The sequence below is a fragment of the Podarcis cretensis genome, assembly GCF_951804945.1.
Source record: "Podarcis cretensis genome assembly, chromosome: 1".
Lineage (NCBI taxonomy): Eukaryota > Metazoa > Chordata > Lepidosauria > Squamata > Lacertidae > Podarcis > Podarcis cretensis.
Window position 1 is genome coordinate 6,919,448 of NC_137170.1, and position 23,840 is coordinate 6,943,287.

Sequence of the window (23,840 nt, forward strand, 5' to 3'; positions counted from 1 at the left end):
CACTGAAAATTCAACATACTAAAGCTAGCCTTGGCCAACCTGGTGCGCGCCATATGACTTGGGACTATAGCTCTCCATCAGTCTGTTGCTTCTTGGGGCTGTAGTCCAAGATATTTGGATATTCAGAGGGTATGCTAAGCAGCTACAGAAAGGGGCAGATTACCATTTCACTTTTGGGGTTACCGGGATACAGAACGGTAGGCAAAACCACAGATGAGAGAGGTAACCACTACATATTATGGCAGATAGTCCTTACAGCCAGGGGCTAAAGGTAAAGGTAAAGGGACCCCTGAACATTAGGTCCAGTCGTGGCCGACTCTGGGGTTGCGGTGCTCATCTCGCTTTATTGGCCGAGGGAGCCGGCATACAGCTTCCAGGTCATGTGGCCAGCATGACTAAGCCGCTTCTGGCGAATCAGAGCAGTGCATGGAAACGCAGTTTACCTTCCCGCCGGAGCGATACCTATTTATCTACTTTCGCTGGTGTGCTTTCGAACTGCTAGGTTGGCAGAAGCTGGGACCGAGCAATGGGAGCTCACCCTGTTGCGGGGATTCGAACCGGCGACCTTCTGATTGGCAAGCCCTAGGCTCTGCGGTTTAACCCACAGCGCCACCCACGTCCCTTACAGCCAGTGGCTACTTCAAATTAAATACAGAAATGCAGCACTTTCATCCAGCAACAGGAAAAAAACAAGGCAAAATCAGCTGTATTTTTTGTTTTGATATCTGCTTGAAGTTTTCAACTAATTAACATTATCTGAATCAAGCTTTTTCCCCTCACAGTGATTTGATGCAATGCAATTGTCAGGACTGCAAAGAATGTTTTTGTACTTGAAGACAAATCTCTTTTGGAGAAAACATTAGAAACTGATTGGTTAGTTGAAACTGCTTTTGTTTTTTTAAAACCCTCATCTTGCTGCTGCAACAGCCCTTCAGAACACTCCTTTTGCCTTCTGAAATTGGGAATAGATGAGTACCTCAAACATGGTCCCAGTACTGTTTTGCCACAGTTACTAATACTTTTAGCAGCATTCTTCCAACACAGGAAAGATGTACACAGCATGCTCAAGATTGTATTTGAAGCAGACTCAATAGTGGCGTTCTGGAGGACTTCAGCCAGCTGGGAAGAAAAAATACAATCTACAGATTAAATATTCCTAAAATGCACCTGGGAGAGATCGTTCAGGATTATGGCACTTTGGATTTTAGATGAGAGTTTAACACGTGGCAGTGGTTAAATATGCAAGCACAAAAATGAGAAACTTTCTGTATGTAGAGAGCTAGCATATTGAGAAATAATTGAAGTTAAAATGTTTCATGATTTTCATATTGCAGTGGGTTCCCCCCAACCCCCCCCCCCAGTATATTCAAACATGCAATGTACACCTACAGTTGAAAAGTTATATAGTCCAGGAAGACTTATCCTTTGTTTTTAAAAAGAAGTACTTCTAATTTGTCACCAAAAGCCTCAATAATTAAATAAGAGGGTTACCAGCACTTTAAAGAAAGTATCATGATTTTATGCCAGAAAACTCACGTCAATTACTCTTACGGTGGCTAGACGCATACCTCCAATCCTCCTGGCTTACTTTCTGTAGTGTCAAACAAAATTATATACTGGGGTGGGTAGTAGTAACAAAAAGATGCTTCCATTATTATGTCTTCGTAGCATTTACTTAGGCAACCGATTGCCCAAACTCTTGGCTTTATTAGCGGCAAAGATAGACTTGCACGATTGTTCGATAGCTAGACCCTGGTAGGAAACAGATGCCTGGTGGATGCTCAACAGGACATTATCTGCTGGTGCAAACATGGTGAGTCCTGCTAGTAGGGCACTCACTCGAATTGATAAAGAGCTACAACTAAGGCCTGATTCAGACTGGGGGGCCACGGTGGAGGGAGAGGTGAGCCACACAAATTGTGTCCAGAGAGAAGTGCCAGTTTTAAATTAAAATCCTTTATTTTTCCCAAATACAATTCACAACTTATACATAGTGGGGAAGATGCTCAGTCTGTGCAAAATAGGGATGGCCTTCCTTTAAACTTACTAAGCTGTCCAGAATGGGTTGTCCTTCTCCAAAGGGTGACTGGAAATCAGGTACTCTCAAATGTACAGTTAACTCAAACCATTGCTGTTGTTGTTTAAGACAGGTTGAATCCTTAACAAATAAGGCAAAGTTGAATTCTAAAGATTTTCCTTCTGATATAAGGAAACGATTTATTTTTCCATGAGTCATCTAGGGTCATTTTAATGTTTTGCTTATATATATATATATTGTATATAATATATATACCAACGCTGTCATTGCTGAACTGCCAAAAAGAAATGATTTGCTTTACATATTGCACTGACAGACAGAAGTACACACTGCTGAAAAAGGAAATTTGTTTTTTTACAAGCCGATGTAGCCCATTCTGAAAAGGGGGTCGGGGTTTATACCACACCTTCGAACACCTCTCTGCCAAATTAATCCGAAGAAAATTAAAACTGCAAGAGTTTTGGCTTTCGTTAAAAGAAGAAGAAGAGAGAAAGCGAATGCAGCTTAAAGATGGGTACGGTGCAACTTGAAATTTATTTCCAAGACCAAGAACTGAAAACTGAAACATTTTTAAGAACACGGAAGCAAAGCAATGTGAATCCAAATCAAAATTACGTTGTTCCAACTGCTTTAAAATAATGCCTCTTTAGCTATTCTAGTGATAATTTTGATTAAACAAAAATCGATCCAATCTACATTAATTTACTGCTTTGTGGTTTTGTTTTTTTATATAAAAAAAAGATCCCTCGCTCTCTTTAAAGGAAAAAGTGCATCAGACTCCCTTTTAGCAGCCACTCAAAAAAATAGCTTACACTTCTTGCTGTAAGAGACGGGCTTTTTAAGCCCTCACCTGGGAGAAGTTTCCAAATCATAAAGGAAATAATTTATTATCAAATCCAGAGTTTAAATAAAATCTGTTCTTGCAAAGACCAAAAAAAAAAAAGGGGGGGGGAATCAAGAAAAGAAAAGCATGCACTCAAAAGTCAGTGGTGGAGACAAATATACTATCTATACAGGCACTGGCAGACGCAATTTTATTGTCACCGTTACTCGATGTAACACACACCCCACCCTACAATACATTTTTTCATCCACTAATCACTGAGGTACCAATATTTAAGAATGAAAAGTTCAATATTGAAAAATAAAACCTAAAGTTGAAGCAGTTTTTATTTTCCCCAGAGAAAAAAAAAACCTATGGTGAGTTTTGTATGAAATGTTAGTATACTTATAGTATTTTTTTTTTAATTTTCTTTTTACAATCTACATTGGCTTATCTCTTTCTCTCTCTCTGGAACCGGGGGAAAAAAAAGTTGTGTTCCACATTACACAGGTTCTTGGATAAAATGTTCACCATCTTATATATCAGGAGTCAGTAGACTTGCAAATGAACAGGGATCTTGGCTACCTACTGGCACATCTTCCTGGTTACCAAGAGGATCTGAAGTCTGAAACAACCTGTTGCAAATTCAGAACAAGACGTGCCATGCCACACAGTGCAACGATTTAGGTGCGACGTTCGATGAGACACTCACAGAGAAGAGCTGCATGGAAGTTATTATGTCCACCTGCAAAGCAATTTCACACAAATTGCATTGCATGCAAAGGATGCCGCTGCCCGGCTGGTTGGGGAGAGGAGTCCTGGGCGCAAGGTTGGCCTCCTATCAACGCAGCCACAGTTTAAGACGCAGTGCATCAACTCCATTTAAATAGTATCTGAACAGCCTCTTGTCTCGAACAAAGCCAAGATTTTCATAAAGTTTCAATGCAGACTTGTTGGTGATCTCGGTCTCCAAGACAACCTGCAAAAGAAGATGACAATATTTTCAAGCGATACTGCATTTTCCTGAAATTCCGAGGTTCGTCAGATTGATATATGTATATTTAAGCAGCAGTCAGATTCTTGTATTTCAGCTTCCAATTATCTGTAGTCCCGTGTCACAAGGATATCACTATAGAAACCCCCAGAACTGGCCAAGGAATCAATTTGCTGATTCAAATGTGCATGTTTAAATCACCTGTCCAGCATGTGGGTTGTTGTTTTTTTTGAAAAAACAACTAATGCATTTACAAAGGAGGACCAAGGTTTGCAACTACAACAATTCAGAGTATTGACTGCGACTAGAAAGATGTGGGTTCATATCTCCACTCAGTCATGAAGCACTTCAGGGGATCTTGGCTGAGTCATATCCTCAGCCTAACAATTCCCTCACAGTTTTGCCAGAAGACGGAAAAGGGGGGGGGGGCACATTTCATCTCTTGAGCTCCTGTGGCATAAGGATGGACAAAAATGTTATTTAAAAAAAAACCAAAAAGACCCAAAACAAAACCCAACAACCACAATTTCGAATGGTGATACATTTTCACTGATAACCTGTTCTTCCATTGACAGGATGTGAACATAGCAAGCTAAATCTGGGATTGTTGATCTGATAAAAGGCGTTTCATAGAGCCAAGATATGCAACAAATATCTTATGTGTGTACATGAATCCATACAACCGGTTCTCTAAAATGCAGGAGGACATATTCTATGTTCTCCTAATGGCAGCCTGGTGCCAGAACAATCTAACCATCTCTCAGATGGTCAGACATTATATAGTTAAGCTGGCATTACCTAGATGAGGGCTGCCCAAAACCATGGAGGGTAACGGAAAACGATGATTGAATATGCCTCTGAAAGATCCTCTCAAGAAGGGAAATTGGCTGTAGCCCTCACAGTGAAAGTACATAAGGCAGCAACACGCTTTATCTTTCTGAGCACACACTGTGTATGTAAGTAGGTAAGTCTCTCTCTGTGTAATACAAACATTTGTTTTATTTATGACATTTGTCATATCATTACTTTAAAAAGTACACTACACTTGAGACGTGTTTTTTCTTACAGGAGGAATAGAAAGCTAAAGTTACACCACATCTTGATTGAAGTTTCTTAAGAGACACTAGAGCCCTGATTTAGCCTGCCAACAGTCAACTGGCCATCCTAGTTCTATACTACTGCACACGTTTACCAGGTCTTAGACACAGCTGAAATAAATAAATAAATAAATAAATAAATAAATAAATAAATTATTTGTACCCTGCCCATCTGGCTGGGTTTCCCCAGCCACTCTGGGCGGCTTCCAACAAAGATACAGTGGTGCCCCGCAAGACGAATGCCTTGGAAGACGAAAAACTCGCTAGACGAAGGAGTTTTTCGTTTTCTTAGCCGCTTCGCAAGACGCATCTCCCTATGGGCTTGCTTCGCAAAACGGAGCTTGCCCCGCAAGCTCCGGGGATAGCGGGGAAGCGCAGCGCGTCTTCCCCGCTGTCCCCGGACCTCTTTTGAAGCAAGGGGCGGCGGGGAGAAGATCGCTTCTCCCCGTTGCCTGGCCCGCAATCTCCGGGGACAGAGGGGAAGCAATCTTCTCCCGCCGCCCCTTGCTTTAAACAGGTCCGGGGACAGAGGGGAAGGCGCGCGCCTTCCCCTCTATCCCCGGACGGTCTCCATAGGAACGCATTGATTGATTTTCAATGCATTCCTATGGGAAACCGTGCTTCGCAAGACGAAAAACTCGCAAGAAGAAAAAACTTGCGGAACGAATTAATTTCGTCTTGCGAGGCACCACTGTACATCAAAATGTCATACATTAAAAACTTCAGAATGTCAGTTAGTTGTTTATCTCTTTGACATCTGATGGGAGGGCGTTCCACAGGGCAGGCGCCACCACCGAGAAGGCCCTCTGCCTGGTTCCCTGTAGCTTTACTTCTCGCAATGAGGGAACCGCCAGAAGGCCCTCGGAGCTGGACCTCAGCGTCCAGGCAGAACAATGGGGGTGGAGACGCTGTTATTCCTGGTTACCTCCTGTCCTTCCCCGAAACCTTTCAGCATCCCGAGAGGTTCCGAAGTGGGGACTGAGCTTCAGAGGCAGTCTGAAGCTTGGAGTCGTTTTACTCTTTTTCGGAGACTCTGAAGCCTAGTGCAATTCAGAGACGGTCCTCTAGGCCACTTTGTACAGGAGCAGGTGGTTTGGCTGATTAAAGTGTTATGGTTTCCTCTGACAGCTGCATTTGCAGACTCTTGCCTATGAAGCATGCACATAATGATGATAATCAGCATCAACGAGAGCATACTGCTTCTTGTATGCACCTCTGCCCCTTCTTGCTATCCGCTGCCACATGGGTAGTTCACAGCCCTACTGCTTCACTGCCCCACCTAGGAAGTTTCCTACAGTGGTGCCCCACAAGACGAATGCCTCGCAAGACGGAAAACCCGCTAGACGAAAGGGTTTTCCGTTTTGGAGGTGCTTCGCAAAACGAATTTCCTATGGGCTTGCTTCACAAGACGAAAATGTCTTGCGAGTTCCTGCGGGGTTCCCCCCCCTTTTTCTAAGCCGCTAAGCCGCTTATCAGCTGATCCGCTAAGCCGCTAATAGCGCTAATCCGCTAATAGGGTTGCTTCGCAAGACGAAAAAACCGCAAGACGAAGAGACTCGCGGAACGGATTCTTTTCGTCTTGTGAGGCACCACTGTATTTCCCCAGTACCCTAATTCAATGCCTCCTCTTCCTCCAAATGTATCCAGCCGTCACTACCTATTGCAAGTTAAGCATATACACAAATGAAACTGCTTCACGTCCATCAGCACCGTCACGAGTGGTAAACCACAGATCACAGTTGCCTCCCAAAATATCCATAAAGCCAATTTATATACGTTGAGTTGGGGTGGTCAGGAGTGAGGGAGCTGAAGTTTCAAGTTGCAACAGATTTTGTGATTAACAACACTATGTCCACCCTGAACTCTAAGGATGGAATGAGCCATAAACCAAACAAACTCCGCTAACATTATCTCTAGAAGTATTTGCTTTTCTAACTACACAGGCAGCATTCTCTTCCACCAGTGCTATTTTAAGACACTGGCTGTGCTCAGACATTCAAAAGGCCACAGAAGCCTGGGCTCTGCCGCACCACTGTGATAGTCCAACACTGCATTGCCCACAAATGTGTATTAATTCCTCTGTAACTGCATTAGATTATAATATTATGGTTATGATTTGCTAGTGAGAAGATAGGGTGCAGAAGGGGAGAACAACTCCTCTGTGGAAAAAGGAGTGGCAAGCCAACCAAAATGAGAAAAGACGAAATTGTGTTTTGAATGTATGTGTTAAATGTTGAAACTCAATATACCGTATTTTTCGCTCTATAAGACGCACCAGACCACAAGACGCACCTGGTTTTTGGAGGAGGAAAACAAGAAAAAAAATATTCTGAATCTCAGAAGCCAGAACAGCAAGAGGGATCGCTGCGCAGTGAAAGCAGTAATCCCTCTTGCTGTTCTGGCTTCTGGGATAGCTGCGCAGCCTGCATTCGCTCCATAAGACGCACACACATTTCCCCTTATTTTTTAGGAGGGAAAAAGTGAGTCTTATAGAGCAAAAAATACGGTGTGTGTATATATATATCTATATCTATATATATATATAGATATATATAGATATAGATATAGATATAGATATAGATATGTATGTTGGGGGGGGGAATTATTCAGTAACTGCTACGTAAGGTGACTGTATGCATGCATGAAATAGTAATAGATCCATCACCGCAAAGAGAACTTTTATTACTTGCAACATCAAAATACAACACTTTTCAGCACACATTGTTTAGTTCAGACTAAAGCTGCTGAGTAGCGAGAATTGTACACACATAAATGGCTCAGATCCAAATGCATCAGAATTAAATATATGGCAAGGTAAGAGGACGCATCATCACAATCAGTTTATTATGGTCAATAGACCTGAAACAAAGGGGATTCATACTGAATGCTCCTGTTTCAGCCTCCTAATTTACTGCATCAGGAGAGAGAAAATCTACTATAAATGCAAACTGGAATTTATAAATCCGAATAATCCAATTGTTCGGGAGCTTTAAGCTCTTCAAGGAATAGTTCAATTCAAAACAGCTCCAGAGAAATGCAGTTCAAAATATATGTAGGTTTGGGAAAGGATGCTGCAGACTACAGTGGTGCCCCGCAAGACGAATGCCTTGCAAGACGAAAAACCCGCTAGACGAAAGGGTTTTCCGTTTTTCGAGGCGCTTCGCAAGATGAATTTCCCTATGGGCTTGCTTCGCAAGACGAAAACGTCTTGCGAGTCTTGCGATTTTTTTCGCTTTCCCCCCCTTTTTTTAAGCCGCTAATAGCCGCTTTGCCGCTAATAGCGCTAATCCGCTAATAGGGTTGCTTCACAAGACGAAAAAACCGCAAGACGAAGAGACTCGCGGAACGGATTCTTTTCGTCTTGCGAGGCACCACTGTAATTAAGGATGTTGCCAAGCTGGAATATGTGCAGAAGACAGCAACTAAGATGAACAAGGGTCTGGAAACCAAGCCTTATGAGGAACGGCAGAGGGAGTTGTGTGTGTTTAGCTTGGGTAAGAGGAGACAGGATAGCCATCTTCAAATATGTAAAAGGCTGTCACATGGAAGAGGGAACAAGCTTGTTTTCTCTTGTTCTGGATGGCAGGACCTGAAACCATGGATTCAAGTTACAGAGGAGATTCTGACTAAACATCAGGAAGAACTTTCTGGCAGTAAGTGGAACAGTATTTCAATAGTGGAACAGATTTCCACGAGATGTGGTGGACTCTCCTTCCTTGGAGATTTTTAGCAGAGGTTGGATGGCCATATATAATATATGATTTAGTTGAGATTTCTGCATTGCAGGGGGTTTGGCTAGATGGCCATCGGAATCCCTTCCGACTCTACAATTCTACGAGAAAAGCAATGGGGGTTCAGAGAAGAAAAGAGAAATGGGGCAACAACTAGGACAACATTGACCCACTCAGTAATACGTAGCAAGGCTATCATTTTAAAGCTGAAGATCATGGGTAGGCAAACTAAGGCCCGGGGGCCGAATCTGGCCCAATCGCCTTCTCAATCCAGCTCGCGGACGGTCCGGGAATCAGCGTGGTTTTACATGAGTAGAAGGTGTCCTTTTATTTAAAATGCGTCTCTGGGTTATTTTGGGGGCTTAGGAATTCATTCATTCCCCCCCCCTCCCAAAAAAATATAGTCTGGCCCCTCACATGGTCTGAGGGACAGTGGACCGGCCTCCTGCTGAAAAAGTTTGCTGACCCCTGCTGAAAATGTATCTCATTGGTTTTCATTTTACAGTGGTGCCTCGCAAGATGAAAAGAATCTGTTCCGCAAGTCTCTTCGTCTAGCGGTTTTTTCGTCTTGCGAAGCAAGCCCATAGACGGCTTAGCGGATTAGCGGCTTTTAGCGGCTTAGAAAAAGGGGGGGGGGGAAACCCGCAGGAACTCGCAAGACATTTTCGTCTTGCGAAGCAAGCCCATAGGAAATTCGTTTTGTGAAGCACCCCCAAAAGCGAAAACTCTTTCGTTTGGGGGGTTTTCCGTCTTGCGAGGCATTCGTCTTGCGAGGCACCACTGTAATTAGAATTGTCTCTGTATTTCTTTTTCTTTTTTGGCTGAAGCAATGGTCATTTCCACAATGAAATTTTTGCTATTTTTCTGCCTGAGTGGGCTTATTTGTACTGTTATGTTAAAATGAAATAAAACACTTCAGTCTTTGATAGCTATCATTATTTTCCTGGCCTTTTACAGGTAAGGGGAGATATTTATTAACTTCCACAGTGTTTTTTTAAAAAATGAATTTTGCGCATTTATGAAGCAGATGAATCTTCAGCTGTCATATGCAACACCTTTGTTTTCAAGGCAGGGCAATAAATTATCATTGCAAGTAGTCAGCACAACCAGCAGCATTCATTCCATTGTTTACTCTGTTGGTTCAGCAGGTGTGAGTTAATGTTGAAATTCTTGTTTATTGGTATTCAAAGTACTTCAAGGTTCTCTTTTGTGGTTGTTCAGGAAAGCCTTTCTACCAGTTTGCCCTTTCAAAAACAAGCTGCTTCCAAGTCAAGATTTCAACATTAGTTCCGATCGGTTGATTTTATTAGGTTCCTATTCAGAGCGCCTAAAAAGCAGCAACTATTTTAAGATGACTGAGGATGTTTGGCTCAATATCCGATTTGATAAGCCATGGTTTGCAGTTTGGCAGCGAGTTGGAATTAGAAACTGTGGCCTGTGATGCGATGTGAGTTTGCAAACTATAGTTTGTATTAGTTATGGTTTGGTGTGATGCCAAAGCTGAATAAGTTACAGCTGCTGCTGTATGTCTGGAAGCCACTAAATCTTGAGACAGGAGTGCTGAGCAAAGAGGAAGGAAATGGGAAAGAAACTCTAAACCATAGTTGGGACATTTGAATGCTCAGACCAAGGCTCTGAGCAGTGGTTAGCATAAACCATAGATTTGGTACGGTGTCTGAACCAAGCCATAATTTCAGATTTTTCGCCTATCGACCTGGTTTGGTCCTAGTTCAGTGGACTAAATTTGGGCAGCAAAACACAAATGAGTTTTAAGAGAGTTCAAGCAGATCAAGGGGAGGAGGCAGGGAAGGCTGCGGGGCACAGCACCAAACCAGAAAGATTAGCAAAACAGGTCAACAAAAGGATAGCCCACTGATCAACAAAAGGAATGGTATCCTGTATTGCGCTTTTAAGGGTGGGTGTCTCCCTCTGGGTCACATGTAGTTCCTCCAGCAAAGGCCCAACATTATTTTAATCAAAGTGTGCCTCAAAAAAATCCCAAAGCTTTGCTCATAAAAAAAAAAGGATGGGAAAAAATTGCTTTCAGATCATGTGTGCGAGAGAGATTTCATGCTTTTACATGGTAAATTTCACTGCCAGGTTTTTAAATGCAACACATCAGCTATGCGCAAACGATGCCCTTCATCGGTTCTTCTTGCTAAGTGGCACCAACTTTATAATAAAGCCTGGTGGCTAAGAGGGATGTTTGGGTGGAAAACCACTTCTGGGCCCCAACTATTGTGAAGAGAACGCATTAGCTCCAGAGAATACTGAAGCTGCTGATACCCAAGATGTGTTTTCATGTAATAAATCCTTATTAGTCATGTGGTTTTTTTAAGAGTAAAAACTGTCACAGTTTTGCATAGTCTACAACACCTTAAACTTTTAGTACACAAGCCAGAAATGCCACTTTAAGGTGCCCTTACTCCAGACAACTGTTAATTTCTCCAACTGTTTTTGGATGTTTGTAAAAACAGTCTTTATAGACATTACTGCCCTGTCTAAAACAGTCAAACAGATGCTAACTCATTTCCTGGAGTCACAGAAAGTTCTCAGAATAATGTATCTTTCTGAATGTGTTCTATATTCTGCTCTAACAGAAGAGTTGCTTACATAGCAAATGGCATTTGAAATGATGGCCTTCTAGCGAAGCGAGGAATGAAAACATACTTCCTTCAAATGAAGAAAAGACTCACCTCATCGCAATCTCCTTCTACCATGGCATAAATAGCTTTCTTAACCAAGTTTGTACCTGGAATAGAGATTAAAAGCAACAAATTTAAACCACTGGCACAAATTATTTCAGCACCAATTAGCTCCTAGAGTTCAGGCTATGGCATAAAAGCAAATGTACATAATTAATGATTACTATGGCTATTCTGTACAACCAAGATAAAATACCTTCTCTAATTCAAAATAAAAAGGCCTCTTAGCCCTCTGCATCAAATTGGGCTGGGCATTTCCTATCTCCTAATTCAAACTGAAGCAATGGCCTTACTGAGGTCTTTTTTATTTTATTTTTACTGAAGCAGAAGCACAAAGCAGCTTCCAGGAAAACAACCACCAAACAATAAATCAGATTTAAAATAATGAAGGTGTTACAACAGCCAGGGCCACTGTATGGCCAGGGAAGATTCTGGGGTACAGGATAAGGGGCTTAAAAGTGTGAGGCATCATGGGTTGTGCAACTAAGGCCTTGGCATTAAAAAACAACAACCTTCAATTGTCTGCACTGTCAGAGTTTTGCTTCTCACAAAATGTCATGCTTTGGACCCTCCCCTCACCCAAGTTTTGTATTTGTTCCCTTAGTGTAGTTCAGATTTCCGTCTAGACGTGTTTTAACCGAGGAAGTCTACCATCTGAAGATGTCTTACAAGGCAAGGCAACCACCTCGAAGAGCATGCACTGAACATAAAAGAGGCATGGCCATCTTCAATAGGATGCAACTAGAATGAACGCTGGGGGGGAAATAATAAATGAGTTTCTATGTCAGTGAATAAGCAGGGAACCAAGCTGTGTCCAATAAGTTGCTGCTGTGGACAGAGAAAACCAAAGCACCCTGGTGTGCCTGCACAAGGGACTCTTTAGATCCCTGCCAGTCAACAGTGTGCTGTACCAGCAATCTGAAGCAATGGCCCGTGAATTCACTTACTCCCAACTGCCAAGGCAAGCTTTCTTCTCCCAGTTCCTGCAAAGCAAGCCTTCAGAGCTCAGAGGGCCAAGGCAGAGCACAAGTGTGGGAGCTAGTCCCATCTCCTTGTGGAACCCTGGTCTGAACAAGGTAAAGGTAAAGGTACCCCTGCCCGTACGGGCCAGTCATGTCCGACTCTGGGGTTGTGCGCCCATCTCACTTAAGAGGCCGGGGGCCAGCGCTGTCCAAAGACACTTCCGGGTCACATGGCCAGCGTGACAAGCTGCATCTGGCGAGCCAGCGCAGCCCACGGAAATGCCGTTTACCTTCCCGCTAGTAAGTGGTCCCTATTTATCTACTTGCACCCGGGGGTGCTTTCGAACTGCTAGGTTGGCAGGCGCTGGGACCGAACCCCGCCGCGGGGATTCGAACCGCCGACCTGATGATCGGCAAGTCCTAGGCCCTGAGGTTTAAAGGTGGCTGGGATTAAATTGGAAACCACCAATTTCTGTAACCAAGCCTAAAGCCGAAGTGTATTTGGGGAGGAACGCCCAACAGATTCCTTCTAAAATGGGAGTGGGAGAGTAGTTTCTGCTTCATATCCAATTTACCATTCATTCATGGCACCTACATTTGCATTAAGGAAAAAAAAAGGGTTCTCCCCTGGCTTTTGGTTCATTTAAGGCATACATAAAATGGCTGGCAACTGGTAGTTGTCAGGCTACATCTGGCCACCTGAGGGATGCCATCTGTTCACAGCAAATGTAGGTAGATAGATTAGGGGTTTTATCGTGTAGCAGCCACGAGGCCCCGTAGTGCCCAACACTGGCAATTTCCTTCAAAATGCAGCCATGACACACTTCAATGAATTCATGATGGCTCAATTTAACAAACACAGCAAACTTGCTGAGAAGGTGAAGTTATCACCTGGTGGTGGGCAAGCTGGTGAACTCACAGAGGCCCGGTTTCAGCTTTTTATTTAATTTTTGTTTGCTGTTCCCTCAACACAGACACATATACTGGAGGACTTTTGGGTGATTTGCATGATTAAGTGTATGTCCTTAAGACATGATTTTCATAACATGGCTTAAATATTATTTTTATGAACATGGGATGCACCACACAGGTGTAGGTATTCCACAACACAATGGTGAAGCTACTCTAAATAAAAAAAGATCAACTCTCTTTCTCCCCATGATGGAACTCTAAACAGGACCCAGACTGGCCCGTGTCTGGTGCATCTTATGTTTTTAGGTCAAGTCCAGTTTCTCTATCTTTTGTGTACATTATGATTATTTAAAAATGAACTATAGTCATATGGAATTGTTAATCAACAAGCAAAAGCGGATTATTATCAGGAGTCTATTATGGACTTCAAAGACTGTAGAGACGGGCTGGAGAACTGAAAATTTTCTCTCCTAAAAACAGTAACATTCAAAAATAACTTGTAAAAGGGGGTAATCAAGATTTCATCCCAAAGCAGCAACTTATCAGTAACTTTTAAATATATTTTTATTTATTTAAAAAAGGACACAAATGCTATTCTTACCTATGCCTTTTCTTCTGTATTTGGAATCCACTGCTAACATGGCTATATAACCTCTGCGAAACATCTTTTTGTGCATATCCAACTTGCAGACGATGGCACCTACACACTCGTCTCCTACCATTGCCTTGAAAAAAAACAACAACCCAAGAACATTTTTGTAGATTAAGAGGGCAATATGCAGTGCCAGAAAATCCACCATTCTATAGGTACATTTACAGCAAGATTGCTTTCTGGAAGTTATTTGCTTTACAAATAAAGGCAGATGCATCTCCCAGTAACTAAAGCGTACACTACACATTTTGTACTATGGCAAATTTCGAGGACGATTTCTCAAATTGTTACATTGACTGGCTTGGATTCTAAGTAGCACAAATTTAAGAAAACTCACTTTCCTGTTCCCTCGAAGCCCCAGCATCCTGAGAAGTCCCTCTCTCTCTGAGGGCTGGAGGATCCTCTCCACTGTGTAAGACAGGGCAAGGAGAGCTGCTGGGGTAGTTGCCCCCAACTGGGCAGAGGGACTGTCTGCGAGCTTCATCTGCAGAAGGCTTCTCTGCTCAAAAGCATGTCTCTCTCTCCCCCCCCCCCCAATGCCTTTTAGGAACACCCTCCTGCCTGGCCTCTCCTCAGGGGCTTTTGGGTGGATGCAGAAGAGACAGGAAAGTCCCCTTGTGCAAGCTTGTTTCTGCTTGTCATTTAGGACACACACTACTGATTTCAGCCTAGTTCCTATTCTACACAGAACTCCTAAAAGATTATGTAAAGGAAAGCCTCATGCAATTCAAAGAATGCACCGATACCAGGACAGTGGTACCTCTAGTTGCGAACACCTCTGGATACGTATCCTTTGGGTTATGCACGTGGCAAACCCATAAGTAATGGAAAAGTTTCAACTGTGTGCGCATGCGCAGAAGCAGGCTATCGCCCCCACGTGCATGCGCAGAAGCAGCGCCTCTGGATGCGAATGTTTCGCGGTAAGAATGGACCCCCTATTACTCGCCTGAAGAAAATAATTTTGAAATCCTGAGAAGGAAATACACAATCTAAGCATTATTTAAGTTAGCAAGCTGTTCCAATGATATACAGCCACTGTCCTCTAACCATGAACTAAACTGGAAGTCACAAACAAAGCTGCAGTCAGAGAACTCCAGAAGATATTCTGGAATAACTGGTTTGAGGATTGCAAAGGACTGCGAAGAAGGGAAAGAAAAATCTACACTCCCCAAACCCCACTTTCTACCTCTTTCACACAAATATACACAAAGGTTTTTGATGTATACGTAGATCACTTGCCATAACTAAATTTGTTTCAGAATTCTTATCCTTTCAACAAAATGCTAATTACTGATAACTTAAGCACTCATGGAAGTTAACTGTACACTTCCTAATCCACATACCACACATCTGCACACGTAAATAAACTCTTGAGTGAGGAAAAGAAGCTGCAAAATCAATTCATTTGAAAAGATTCATAAACCTATGTGATAAAATATACTGAATGTGTAAAATTTACTGCCAAGGAATACCTTAAGGGGAGATTCCATGCTAAATCTGCACCTCTCTCCTCTCAGATCCAAGTCTCTACCCACAAAACCTGTGCAACAGGACAATGCAGAGACCAACCCAAGCACCCTGACTCTTGCACAAATTCTTCAGAAGGAAAAGTTACTGGATTTAAAATTCAATCCATCACATCAAAATGTTTTCTTAATAAAATCTGGCATAGAAGGGCCCCAAAAGTTTTTTAAGATATAAAAAATTAAGCAGCAACAGTGAGTTGCAGAGGAGCTCAACTCCCTTCTCAAGTTCTCAAACACAGGGAAGGGGAAAAACCCCAACCTATGCTAAATTCTTGCCTTAGGCTGAAACCTTGCACACATTTTCTATGTACCAGCCAGATCCCGAGAAGTGTCACTGAATATGCTAAGAGAACACCAATTTTTGTGCAAAGAAGCTCCAATGTATTACGTGACTGTTCATGCTATATCTTCTTTTGTTAAAGAGACGCCAAGGGTAATAATACATTATAGGCCAAACCACTTGGAATCAGGGAGCACAAACCAATTACAGTTAAGCACCCTGAATTCTGATCAAGTTTGTCAACAGGAGGGATTTAAGCAGGTACTTAACTCTCCCATTGTGATCAATGGGGGCACGGTTTTTCTTCCTAACAAACCTCTTGGAACAAGTGTGCATTCATGTAGTGAGTTCAAGGGCACGCGCACACACATACACACACACACACAGTATACAATAGTCTTACTCGCCTCTTGCCAGGGAACAGCGTTTGCATAGCAGGATGAACAGAGCCAGCTGCTTGAACTTAGAAATGCTTACGCTGGCATACAACATAAGCATTTTGTGCCCTCATGCTGGCACAGCTGTTCTCTTACATTCTGTCCTTAGAGGTTACATGGAGTCTTAGATTTGGTAGGTAGGCAGGCAAGAGTAGATTTCATTGTGCAGCAGCAGCAGAAACACCCAGGCTATGTTATGACATACAGAAGATGACATTTCAAGCAGCTTTCTCTTAAGATTTCACTCAAGTCATGAATAAAAGCAGGTCCCACTTAGTTCCTAATGTCTTAAAAGGGCACCCAGCCAATTATTGTTAGAAGCATGAAGAAAGTATGCAAGTTAGAATCCACTTTGAAGTGAAGCTAGGGTCACACACATGAAGATAACAAGACCTGCAGAAAACTTTGGTAGTATTTTAAGAAGTGGGCACAAAAAGAGCCCTGCCTTAAACTTCAGCTGCAAATCACTTCTCACTGACATACTGATGGCCTTGCAATAGTGAAGACAAAAAATTCTAGAGATAAGCAGCTGCAAGCTAACGTCTTTCATCTTTGAAGCCAATGAGCAATACCTGAATTCCTGTTGTCACTTTATTATCCGGAAACAATAACTTTCTGTCTCTAGTTCCAGCAACACAGCTAAATGAACAGTGTTTCACTCGGAGCTCAGAATTTAACCAAAGCTGCTTAGAATTTACTTCTCCAGCTTTTATTCATGGGCCTCATTCAGTCACCACACTAGTTCAATCTACAAACCATAGTTTAGAGATCAGGAACATGTGACAGGTTTCCATTCTCTTTCTGCCTCTGTTCCTCTCTCTCATGTGTGCATATACTTCCTTTCTTCCATGGTTTGTTTTGAGGTAGCGCTAGTTAGCATTTATCATTGTTTGCATCTGAATCAAGCAAATCATGGAAAGAAGAGAGAATCTTTGAGAGGACAGGGCTGCAGCTCAGTGACAGAGGATCTAGAAAGTCACAGCTTCAATTCATGACATCTCCAGGTTGGGTGGGAGAAACCTCAGTCTGAAACCCTAGAGCCACTACTGGTCAGTGTAGACAAAACTAAATTAGACGGACCAACAGCCCCATTCAGTATACGGCAGTTTCCTATGTATGTTTCTATGACAGACAGAAGGGAGCAAGCATTACTGAATGCTAGGTTTAGACTAGGCCACTGGACAATAATCTATAAAACACAAACTGCAACCAAACCAGAAGTTTACCATCAAGTAGCACCATTTAGAAACTTGGCCTAGTAAAAATTTGGCCCTTATGAGGCCACCTTTAAATTTCTCGTTTTATGTTCTGTTACCATTCATGTTCAACATTCACAAGGGTCCAAGCTCACCAGACTTCTAAACACACAAGCAGGGAGAGACTATGGCATATCACCAGCGTTAAAACTTTAAGCAAGGAAAGTCCCATTACTATAGGAAGCTTAATGCTTCACTCCAACACTACTGCTTAAAAAAATAATAAAAATCAAACCTGACTTCAGGGATGTTGAAAGTATCAAGCACAGACTACAGACAGATTAATTTTGTTAGAGGCTAATCAATCCGGGAGGACTAAGCATCTTGCAGCATTATTAGTTTTAATATGTTCAGAGAAGAGAAGCCATAAAGCTTTAGGAAGAACATTTTGTATTTGATAATTAGAACGTCCACAGATCTATTAGCACCGATAAACCGCTGAAACCCATAAATGCAATGTTTGCTTGCTAGAAGGCCTTCCAAAATTCAGTTTTGTTGGGTGCTTTTGTTCAGCTTTCTGGAACATCAACCCTGCAAATGAGTGTTTAGAAACCAGCCTCACAAGTGCCAGAAGCTGTGTAGAACAAAGGTATTGGCTGACTCAAGTTGAAATGCTTAATCACTTTTCTTAAAAGCAGATGCTTGTGAACACCCTCAGTCCCTTTACCAAATGCAGCATGTAGGCAGCATTATACTAAAACAACATGGTGTTCAGTTTTGTTACTGGGGCCCAGCCAGTGGCTTCTGAGGTCACATAACCAATCTGCTGCAGCAATACACAATGCCTGTGTGATTCACAGACCTAACAAGAAGTGTGATGAGCATTTGGACTGATGCTGTCAGTATGAAGAACCACCCCTTAAAATTTTCCCCGCAAACCATTTTTGTTCTCTACCTAGCCAATTGATGCTTGCCCATGAGTGTTCTCTTCTCCACATCACAAGCCCTTAAAAAGCTGTCTAACTAGCAGTTCATAAACGTTTTAAAATCAACTGATATAAAATTCCATAGGTGGCATTTCCTTGTAAAAAATAAGGAGACATCTTATTACATTCTCATGAAATAAATTCCAAGGATTATAATATCAAAAGGCTCAACAAAATACCTGTACAATGTTCGCAAAGTCTATTTTATGTCCACTTATAATTGTCTTTAGAGATATAATATTTGCCTTGTAGTTTACCTCTACTCTCATCATCCGGTAACAGCACAGCTTTGACCCTGAAATTATTTACTACTTCTGCATGTGCATCCATAAAAATAAACATAAGAGGGGCTGACAAGTCTGAGCTCTGACCAGTCTGCAGTCCATCCAGTCTGATTGTTATTTCGCTATATGGTGGGACACTAACATTTCTTTTTAGCATTGACAAGTTCTTTAACATATATAATGCAGTAGAAGCACTTGTTTAGGTGCTCTCTAACATATCACAAGCAACAGTTACCCTTCAATAGAAAATTTCCCAAAGCTTCCACACACAGTCCCTCATCTATATGGGTGGACCAGCTGCTGTTTCTGTAACTAAAATGTATACTTCAGACATGCATTTTTTATGAGACTTTTGATGATATGAAAAAGTAAACTTTCTATTTAAAATTGGCACGCCACAGAAAAAAGGAGAAACCATCAAGTTTCTAGCTCTGTGATCACCTCTTTCAGCATTCTGAAATCTCTACAGGCCTCAGTACTCTACCATCACAGAATAATATCTAAAAGAAGGTGAGGCAGCCAAATGAATAATAAAAATAGCATCATTTGGTAGAGAAAAAGAAGGAACACAATTTTCAATGTATGACAGATGACAGCTGTGTTCCAATTTCATTAGGGAGAATAAGAACTGAATACAATGCAAAAGAGATTTTCAGTACAGCACAGTTCCAAGTGGAAATGTATTACTATGTAATGACACAGAAGATCCATTTTAGAGGCTTTTAAAAGGTGTTGCATTGCTTTTCAGAAGTAATGTGGGCTTAAATCAATGCCAGTCTGAAGGAAGATGGGACTAGACAATATCCAGGCTAAAATGTTTCTAAAAACTTCTGTACAGATATGGAGGCTGCCAGCTGTCAATTGATACCATTAATATGGCTATTTCTCATTTTTACTGGCCTGAAATTGAGAGAGGGAATGCTAAAAAGAAATCAAATGGGAAAGTAATGTCAATGACAACTAATGCACACAAAAAGTTGAGGGTCTTATTTGTACACGCACACCCCAAATTTGAAGTTACAGAAGACTTACACATTCCTATACCAAATCAGCTGAGCCACAGAGGTCACCAAGTTGGTTCTGTGTATCTTTTATTTCAAAAACAAAATGACCAAATGTGGACTAGCTTCCCCTGCGACCACCGCCTCCCCAACCCTGCACCGGCCACCCTTCCTCTACACCCCTCAACGCCAACTTCCTTCACCATGCCTCCTTCCTCGCCCCCTCCCCCAACTTACCAAAAAGCAAAGCTGAGGCCAGTTGTGGATAAAATACCTATATGTGTAAATGGAGTAGGGTTCAGACAGATCTTTGGTGATCAGTCTCATGATATCGGGCATCTGCAGCTCGGACTCATAGCGGACGTATCGTATCGTCAGGTCCCCTTCCTCCTCCTCCACCTGCTGGGGGCCCCAGGAAGAGTCCGTGGTGGGGGGCCCCGGGGAGCATTTCTGCAAGCTGCAGTTGGAGGCCAAGGACCTGGACAGGAGAAGCAGGGATTCCTCCTCCTCCTCCTGCCGGCCTCCTCCTCCTCCTCCTTCCTCTTCCTCCTCCTCCACCCCTCCTGCTCCAGCCAGCCCATTCCTGTCCCCTTCAGAGGGGGCAGAAGCAGCGTCGTGGCGGCGCTTCTGCTGCTCCGGGGGCTGCGCAGTCCTTGCTTGGGAGCGGGGGACCCGGTGGTGGTGATGGTGGTGGTTGCTGAGCGAGGAGGGGGGAGGCTGCTGCTGGGGGGGCAGCTCGGGACCCTCTTCCTGCTGCTGCTGCCCGTGTCCCATTGTCTTGCCAGCGGAGCCGGGGCTGGGGCTGCTCCTGCCGCCGCCTCTCTTGCTGCCCGGCGGGCGCTGCTTCTCTCCGCCGCCGCCGCTCAGGACCTTGCCCTTGAGGGGGCCGCGCAAGTGCCGCAGGTCCGGCCCGGGGATGAGCCCGTTGAGCTGGTGGTTGCGCCGGTGCGGCGGGCAAGGCCGGCGGCGGTCCCGGGCGCCTTCATCCCCGGCCTCCTCTTCTTCTTCTTCTTCTTCCTCGCGAGGCCTTCTTCTTCTTCCTCCGCCTTCCTCCTCTTCTTCCTCCTCCTCCTCCTCCTCGGCGGCTCCCGGAAAGGGCAGGAGGAGCGAGGCGGCGTCTCCCGGCGGCGAAGCGAGGAGGCTGCTGCTAGGCCCGGGCGGAACCTCGGCCATGTCCTGAGGCGGGAAGAGACCGGCAAGGGGGAGGGGGAGAAGCGTGAGAAAGAGAGGCGACCCCCGACCAAGACTCTCCCCTCGCCGCCCACACACCCCACCCCCCGGCCGCCCCTTCCCCGGCCGCCCCGTCTCCGCCTCACCCCAAAATCCCCTCAGCAGCAGCAGCAGCAGCACCAGCCGCGGCGCCTCCCGCTCCCCTCCTCCGCTCCTCCTCATCCAGCGGCCGTAAAGCGAGGGCAGGTTTCCCGTCAGGCCAGGCCGCCGCCGCCGCCGCCGCCGCCGCCGCTCTCGCGCGAGGGCGGACGAAGCAAGAGCGCGACACTTCGCGCCGGCGCCTCGCTTTACGGCCGGGCCCCCTCAGGAAAGGGCTGCGAGGGAAAAGGGAAGGAGAAACGGCGTAAGGGGAGGGGAGGGGCCTCGCCGAGAGGGCGGGGCGATGGCTTCCTCGGCGCGCGACGTCGCGGCCCCGCCCACCCGCCTTTCCCTGCGGGGCGGCGCTTGCGCGCTCGCTCGCTCGCTCGCTTTGTGCAAACTTTCCCCCCCCGTCCTCCTTTTATTATCTCTATGGTCCTACAAGTCGCGGAGACTCTATGGTCAGCGAGGGAAAGAGGGGCCGATATATATCTACTGCATTTCTCTTTTAAAAAGCTGTCCCTTCACGGATAGGCCCTCGCGACGGTGGGAGAGCTGCGCAGGCGCAGATCGTGCTTTGGCTGAGGGCTAGGCGGGAACGAGCTTGGGGGCGGGGCTAGCGGGGGGCCCGACAAGGGGAAAGCGATCCTCTACACGTTTCTCACGACAAGGGGGGAAAGACACGTGTACAGGTGCATGTGCGTATGGTCGTACACGTGTGCGGTTTTCCTGAACTATATTTCTCGGGTGACTACTTTGACTACAGCTCTTCATTACATCCCCTTCAAATTAAGATGATGGATCATCACCATCCGTTAATTAAATCACCCTTTATCTCCATGGAAGCAAAGGTGGAATGTAGTAAGAACAATTATAATTATTAACTTCATTTGTATACTGCCCTCCCTCACAACGTAAAAATGCAAAATGAGAACACAAAATACATAATAAGACAGAATCAAACCTATAACCCCCCTCCCACAAACACAGGAAATAGAATATTAGTCAGCCCACAGCCTGGTTATAGAGATTGTTGTTGCTGTTGTTGCTGCCCAGCTGGTTTCCCCCAGAGCCGTTTACAGTGTACATATAAAAACATGTTTCCTCTGAGCCGTTTACAGTGTACATATAAAAACATGTTTTTTTCCTGGTTCAGAAAGATATAAAGGGGACGTGGGTGGCGCTGTGGGTTAAACCACAGAGCCTAGGACTTGCTGATCAGAAGGTCAGTGGTTTGAATCCCTGCGATGGGGTGAGCTCCCGTTGTTCAGTTCCAGCTCCTGCCAACCTAGCAGTTCGAAAGCACGTCAAAGGGCAAGTAGATAAATAGGTACCACTCGGGCGGGAAGGTAAACAGCATTTCCATGCGCTGCTCTGGTTCGCCAGAAGTGGCTTAGTTATGCTGGCCACATGACCCGGAAGCTGTCTGTGGACAAATGCCGGCTCCCTTGGCCAATAAAGCGAGATGAGCGCCGCAACCCCAGAGTGGGCCATGAATGGACCTAATGGCCAGGGGTCCCTTTACCTTTAGCTTTAACCTGAAAAAGGGGACGTGGGTGGCGCTGTGGGTTATCCACAGAGCCTAGGACTTGCCGATCAGAAGGTTGGAGGTTCGAATCCCCGCAACGGGGTGAGCTCCTGTTGCTCGGTCCCAGCTCCTGCCAACCTAACAGTTCGAAAGCACGTCAAAGTGCAAGTAGATAAATAGGTACCGCTCCGGCGGGAAGGTAAACGGTGTTTCCGTGCGCTGCTCTGGTTTTGCCAGAAGCGGCTTAGTCATGCTGACCACATAACCCGAAAGCTGCACGCCGGCTCCCTCGGGCAATAACGCGAAATGAGCGCCGCAACCCCAGAGTCGGCCACGACTGGACCTAATGGTCAGGGGTCCAGGGGTCCTAATGGTCAGATGGTGGCCCACCTCTGGCAACTCCCCTCAGCCCCTGGTAGGGGCTGGTGGGAGTTGTAGTTCAGGACATTTCGGCAGCCCCAGGTTGCAGAAGGCTTTCCACCATCCCCTTGGATCCCCAGACCCTCCCATTCTTTGAGGCCACCTGTTTGCCACTCAATGGACAGTTGCCTCCATGAATCCCGCCGTCTCTCCTGCCATGTGCAAAGTGGCCGGTGTGCCATGGAGATCAAGCAGGACCACCTGTCCAGGTTTCACGAGAAAATGTCCCCTGAAAGGGACTTGCGTCATTCGCTTCAGGCTGCAGAAGCTGTGTTCTCTCGGCCTGAAGTCACAAAGCTTGCGGTGATGTCAGAACCGGCTGCAGGGTGGATGTCTGTGATCGATACTTCAACATCAACTTCGTGTCTTTTCCTTAGCTGGAGCAGTTTTTTGCTCCTCCTTTTCTTCGAATTTCTCTCCTCATTGATTTTGTCTTCCTGTCTCCTCGCCTTGCAAGTTTGCTGTTTTTACCTCCCCCCTCCCAGGCAGCCTCCTTTTTTGCTAGCGTCCCTTATCTCCCTCCCCGATCGCTTGCCATCAGTGGCTTTGTTTCAGCACCCCCTTCCCTCTTTCAAAAAAGAAAAGAAAAAAAAAGGATGATCTGCTTTTCCCCCCTGGGCAATTCGGCTCCAGGGACCACGCATTCACTCCATAAGACACACAGACATTTCCCCTTAATTTTTAAGAAGAAAAAAGTGTGTCTTGTGGAGCAAAAAATACGGTACATTAAATAAAAACAAAAACCCAACAACCTCCCACCTGAAAAAAATCACATTTTAAAAGGGCATAGGATCCTGGCAACTTTTAAAGTAAGACAATTAACAAACCGCTCATTGGAAAGATCATGATCTCAGAAATGTCTGCAGCAATATTTGTTGGCAACCCAATTGGCTAAGTGTATGGTTTACTATTTAAAATTTTAAAAGATGATGCTGTTAAGGTGCTACACTCAATATGCCA

At 44.6% G+C, this 23,840-nt stretch overlaps 1 protein-coding gene across 2 annotated transcripts; it reads right to left on the reverse strand.

Annotated features, from left to right (window-relative positions):
- Positions 1 to 1,937: 1,937 nt before the first annotated feature.
- On the reverse strand, positions 1,938 to 23,188 carry NAA30 (N-alpha-acetyltransferase 30, NatC catalytic subunit). 2 transcript variants are annotated; one of them, XM_079954845.1, is made up of 5 exons: positions 22,984 to 23,188; positions 19,862 to 20,800; positions 13,864 to 13,987; positions 11,380 to 11,435; positions 1,938 to 3,840 (listed from the first exon to the last, which is right to left on the reverse strand). In XM_079954845.1, the coding sequence occupies exons 2-5, from the start codon at positions 20,795 to 20,797 to the stop codon at positions 3,703 to 3,705; spliced, it is 1,254 nt and encodes a 417-aa protein (XP_079810971.1). In that variant the 5' UTR covers positions 20,798 to 20,800; positions 22,984 to 23,188; the 3' UTR covers positions 1,938 to 3,702. The 2 variants fall into 2 exon arrangements, with proteins under 2 accessions (XP_079810971.1, XP_079810970.1); XM_079954844.1 differs by lacking the exon at positions 22,984 to 23,188 and adding an exon at positions 20,941 to 21,140.
- Between the last annotated feature and the right edge of the window lie 652 nt (positions 23,189 to 23,840).

Coding starts and splice junctions, on each gene's coding strand:
- NAA30 (XM_079954845.1), bottom strand. CDS start 20,797: ATGGCCGAGGTTCCGCCCGGGCCTAGCAGCAGCCTCCTCGCTTCGCCG. Junction 11,436..13,863: donor ATACAGAAGAAAAGGCATAG/GTAAGAATAGCA, acceptor TCTCTATTCCAG/GTACAAACTTGGTTAAGAAA. Junction 3,841..11,379: donor TAGAAGGAGATTGCGATGAG/GTGAGTCTTTTC, acceptor CTTCTTTTGCAG/GTTGTCTTGGAGACCGAGAT.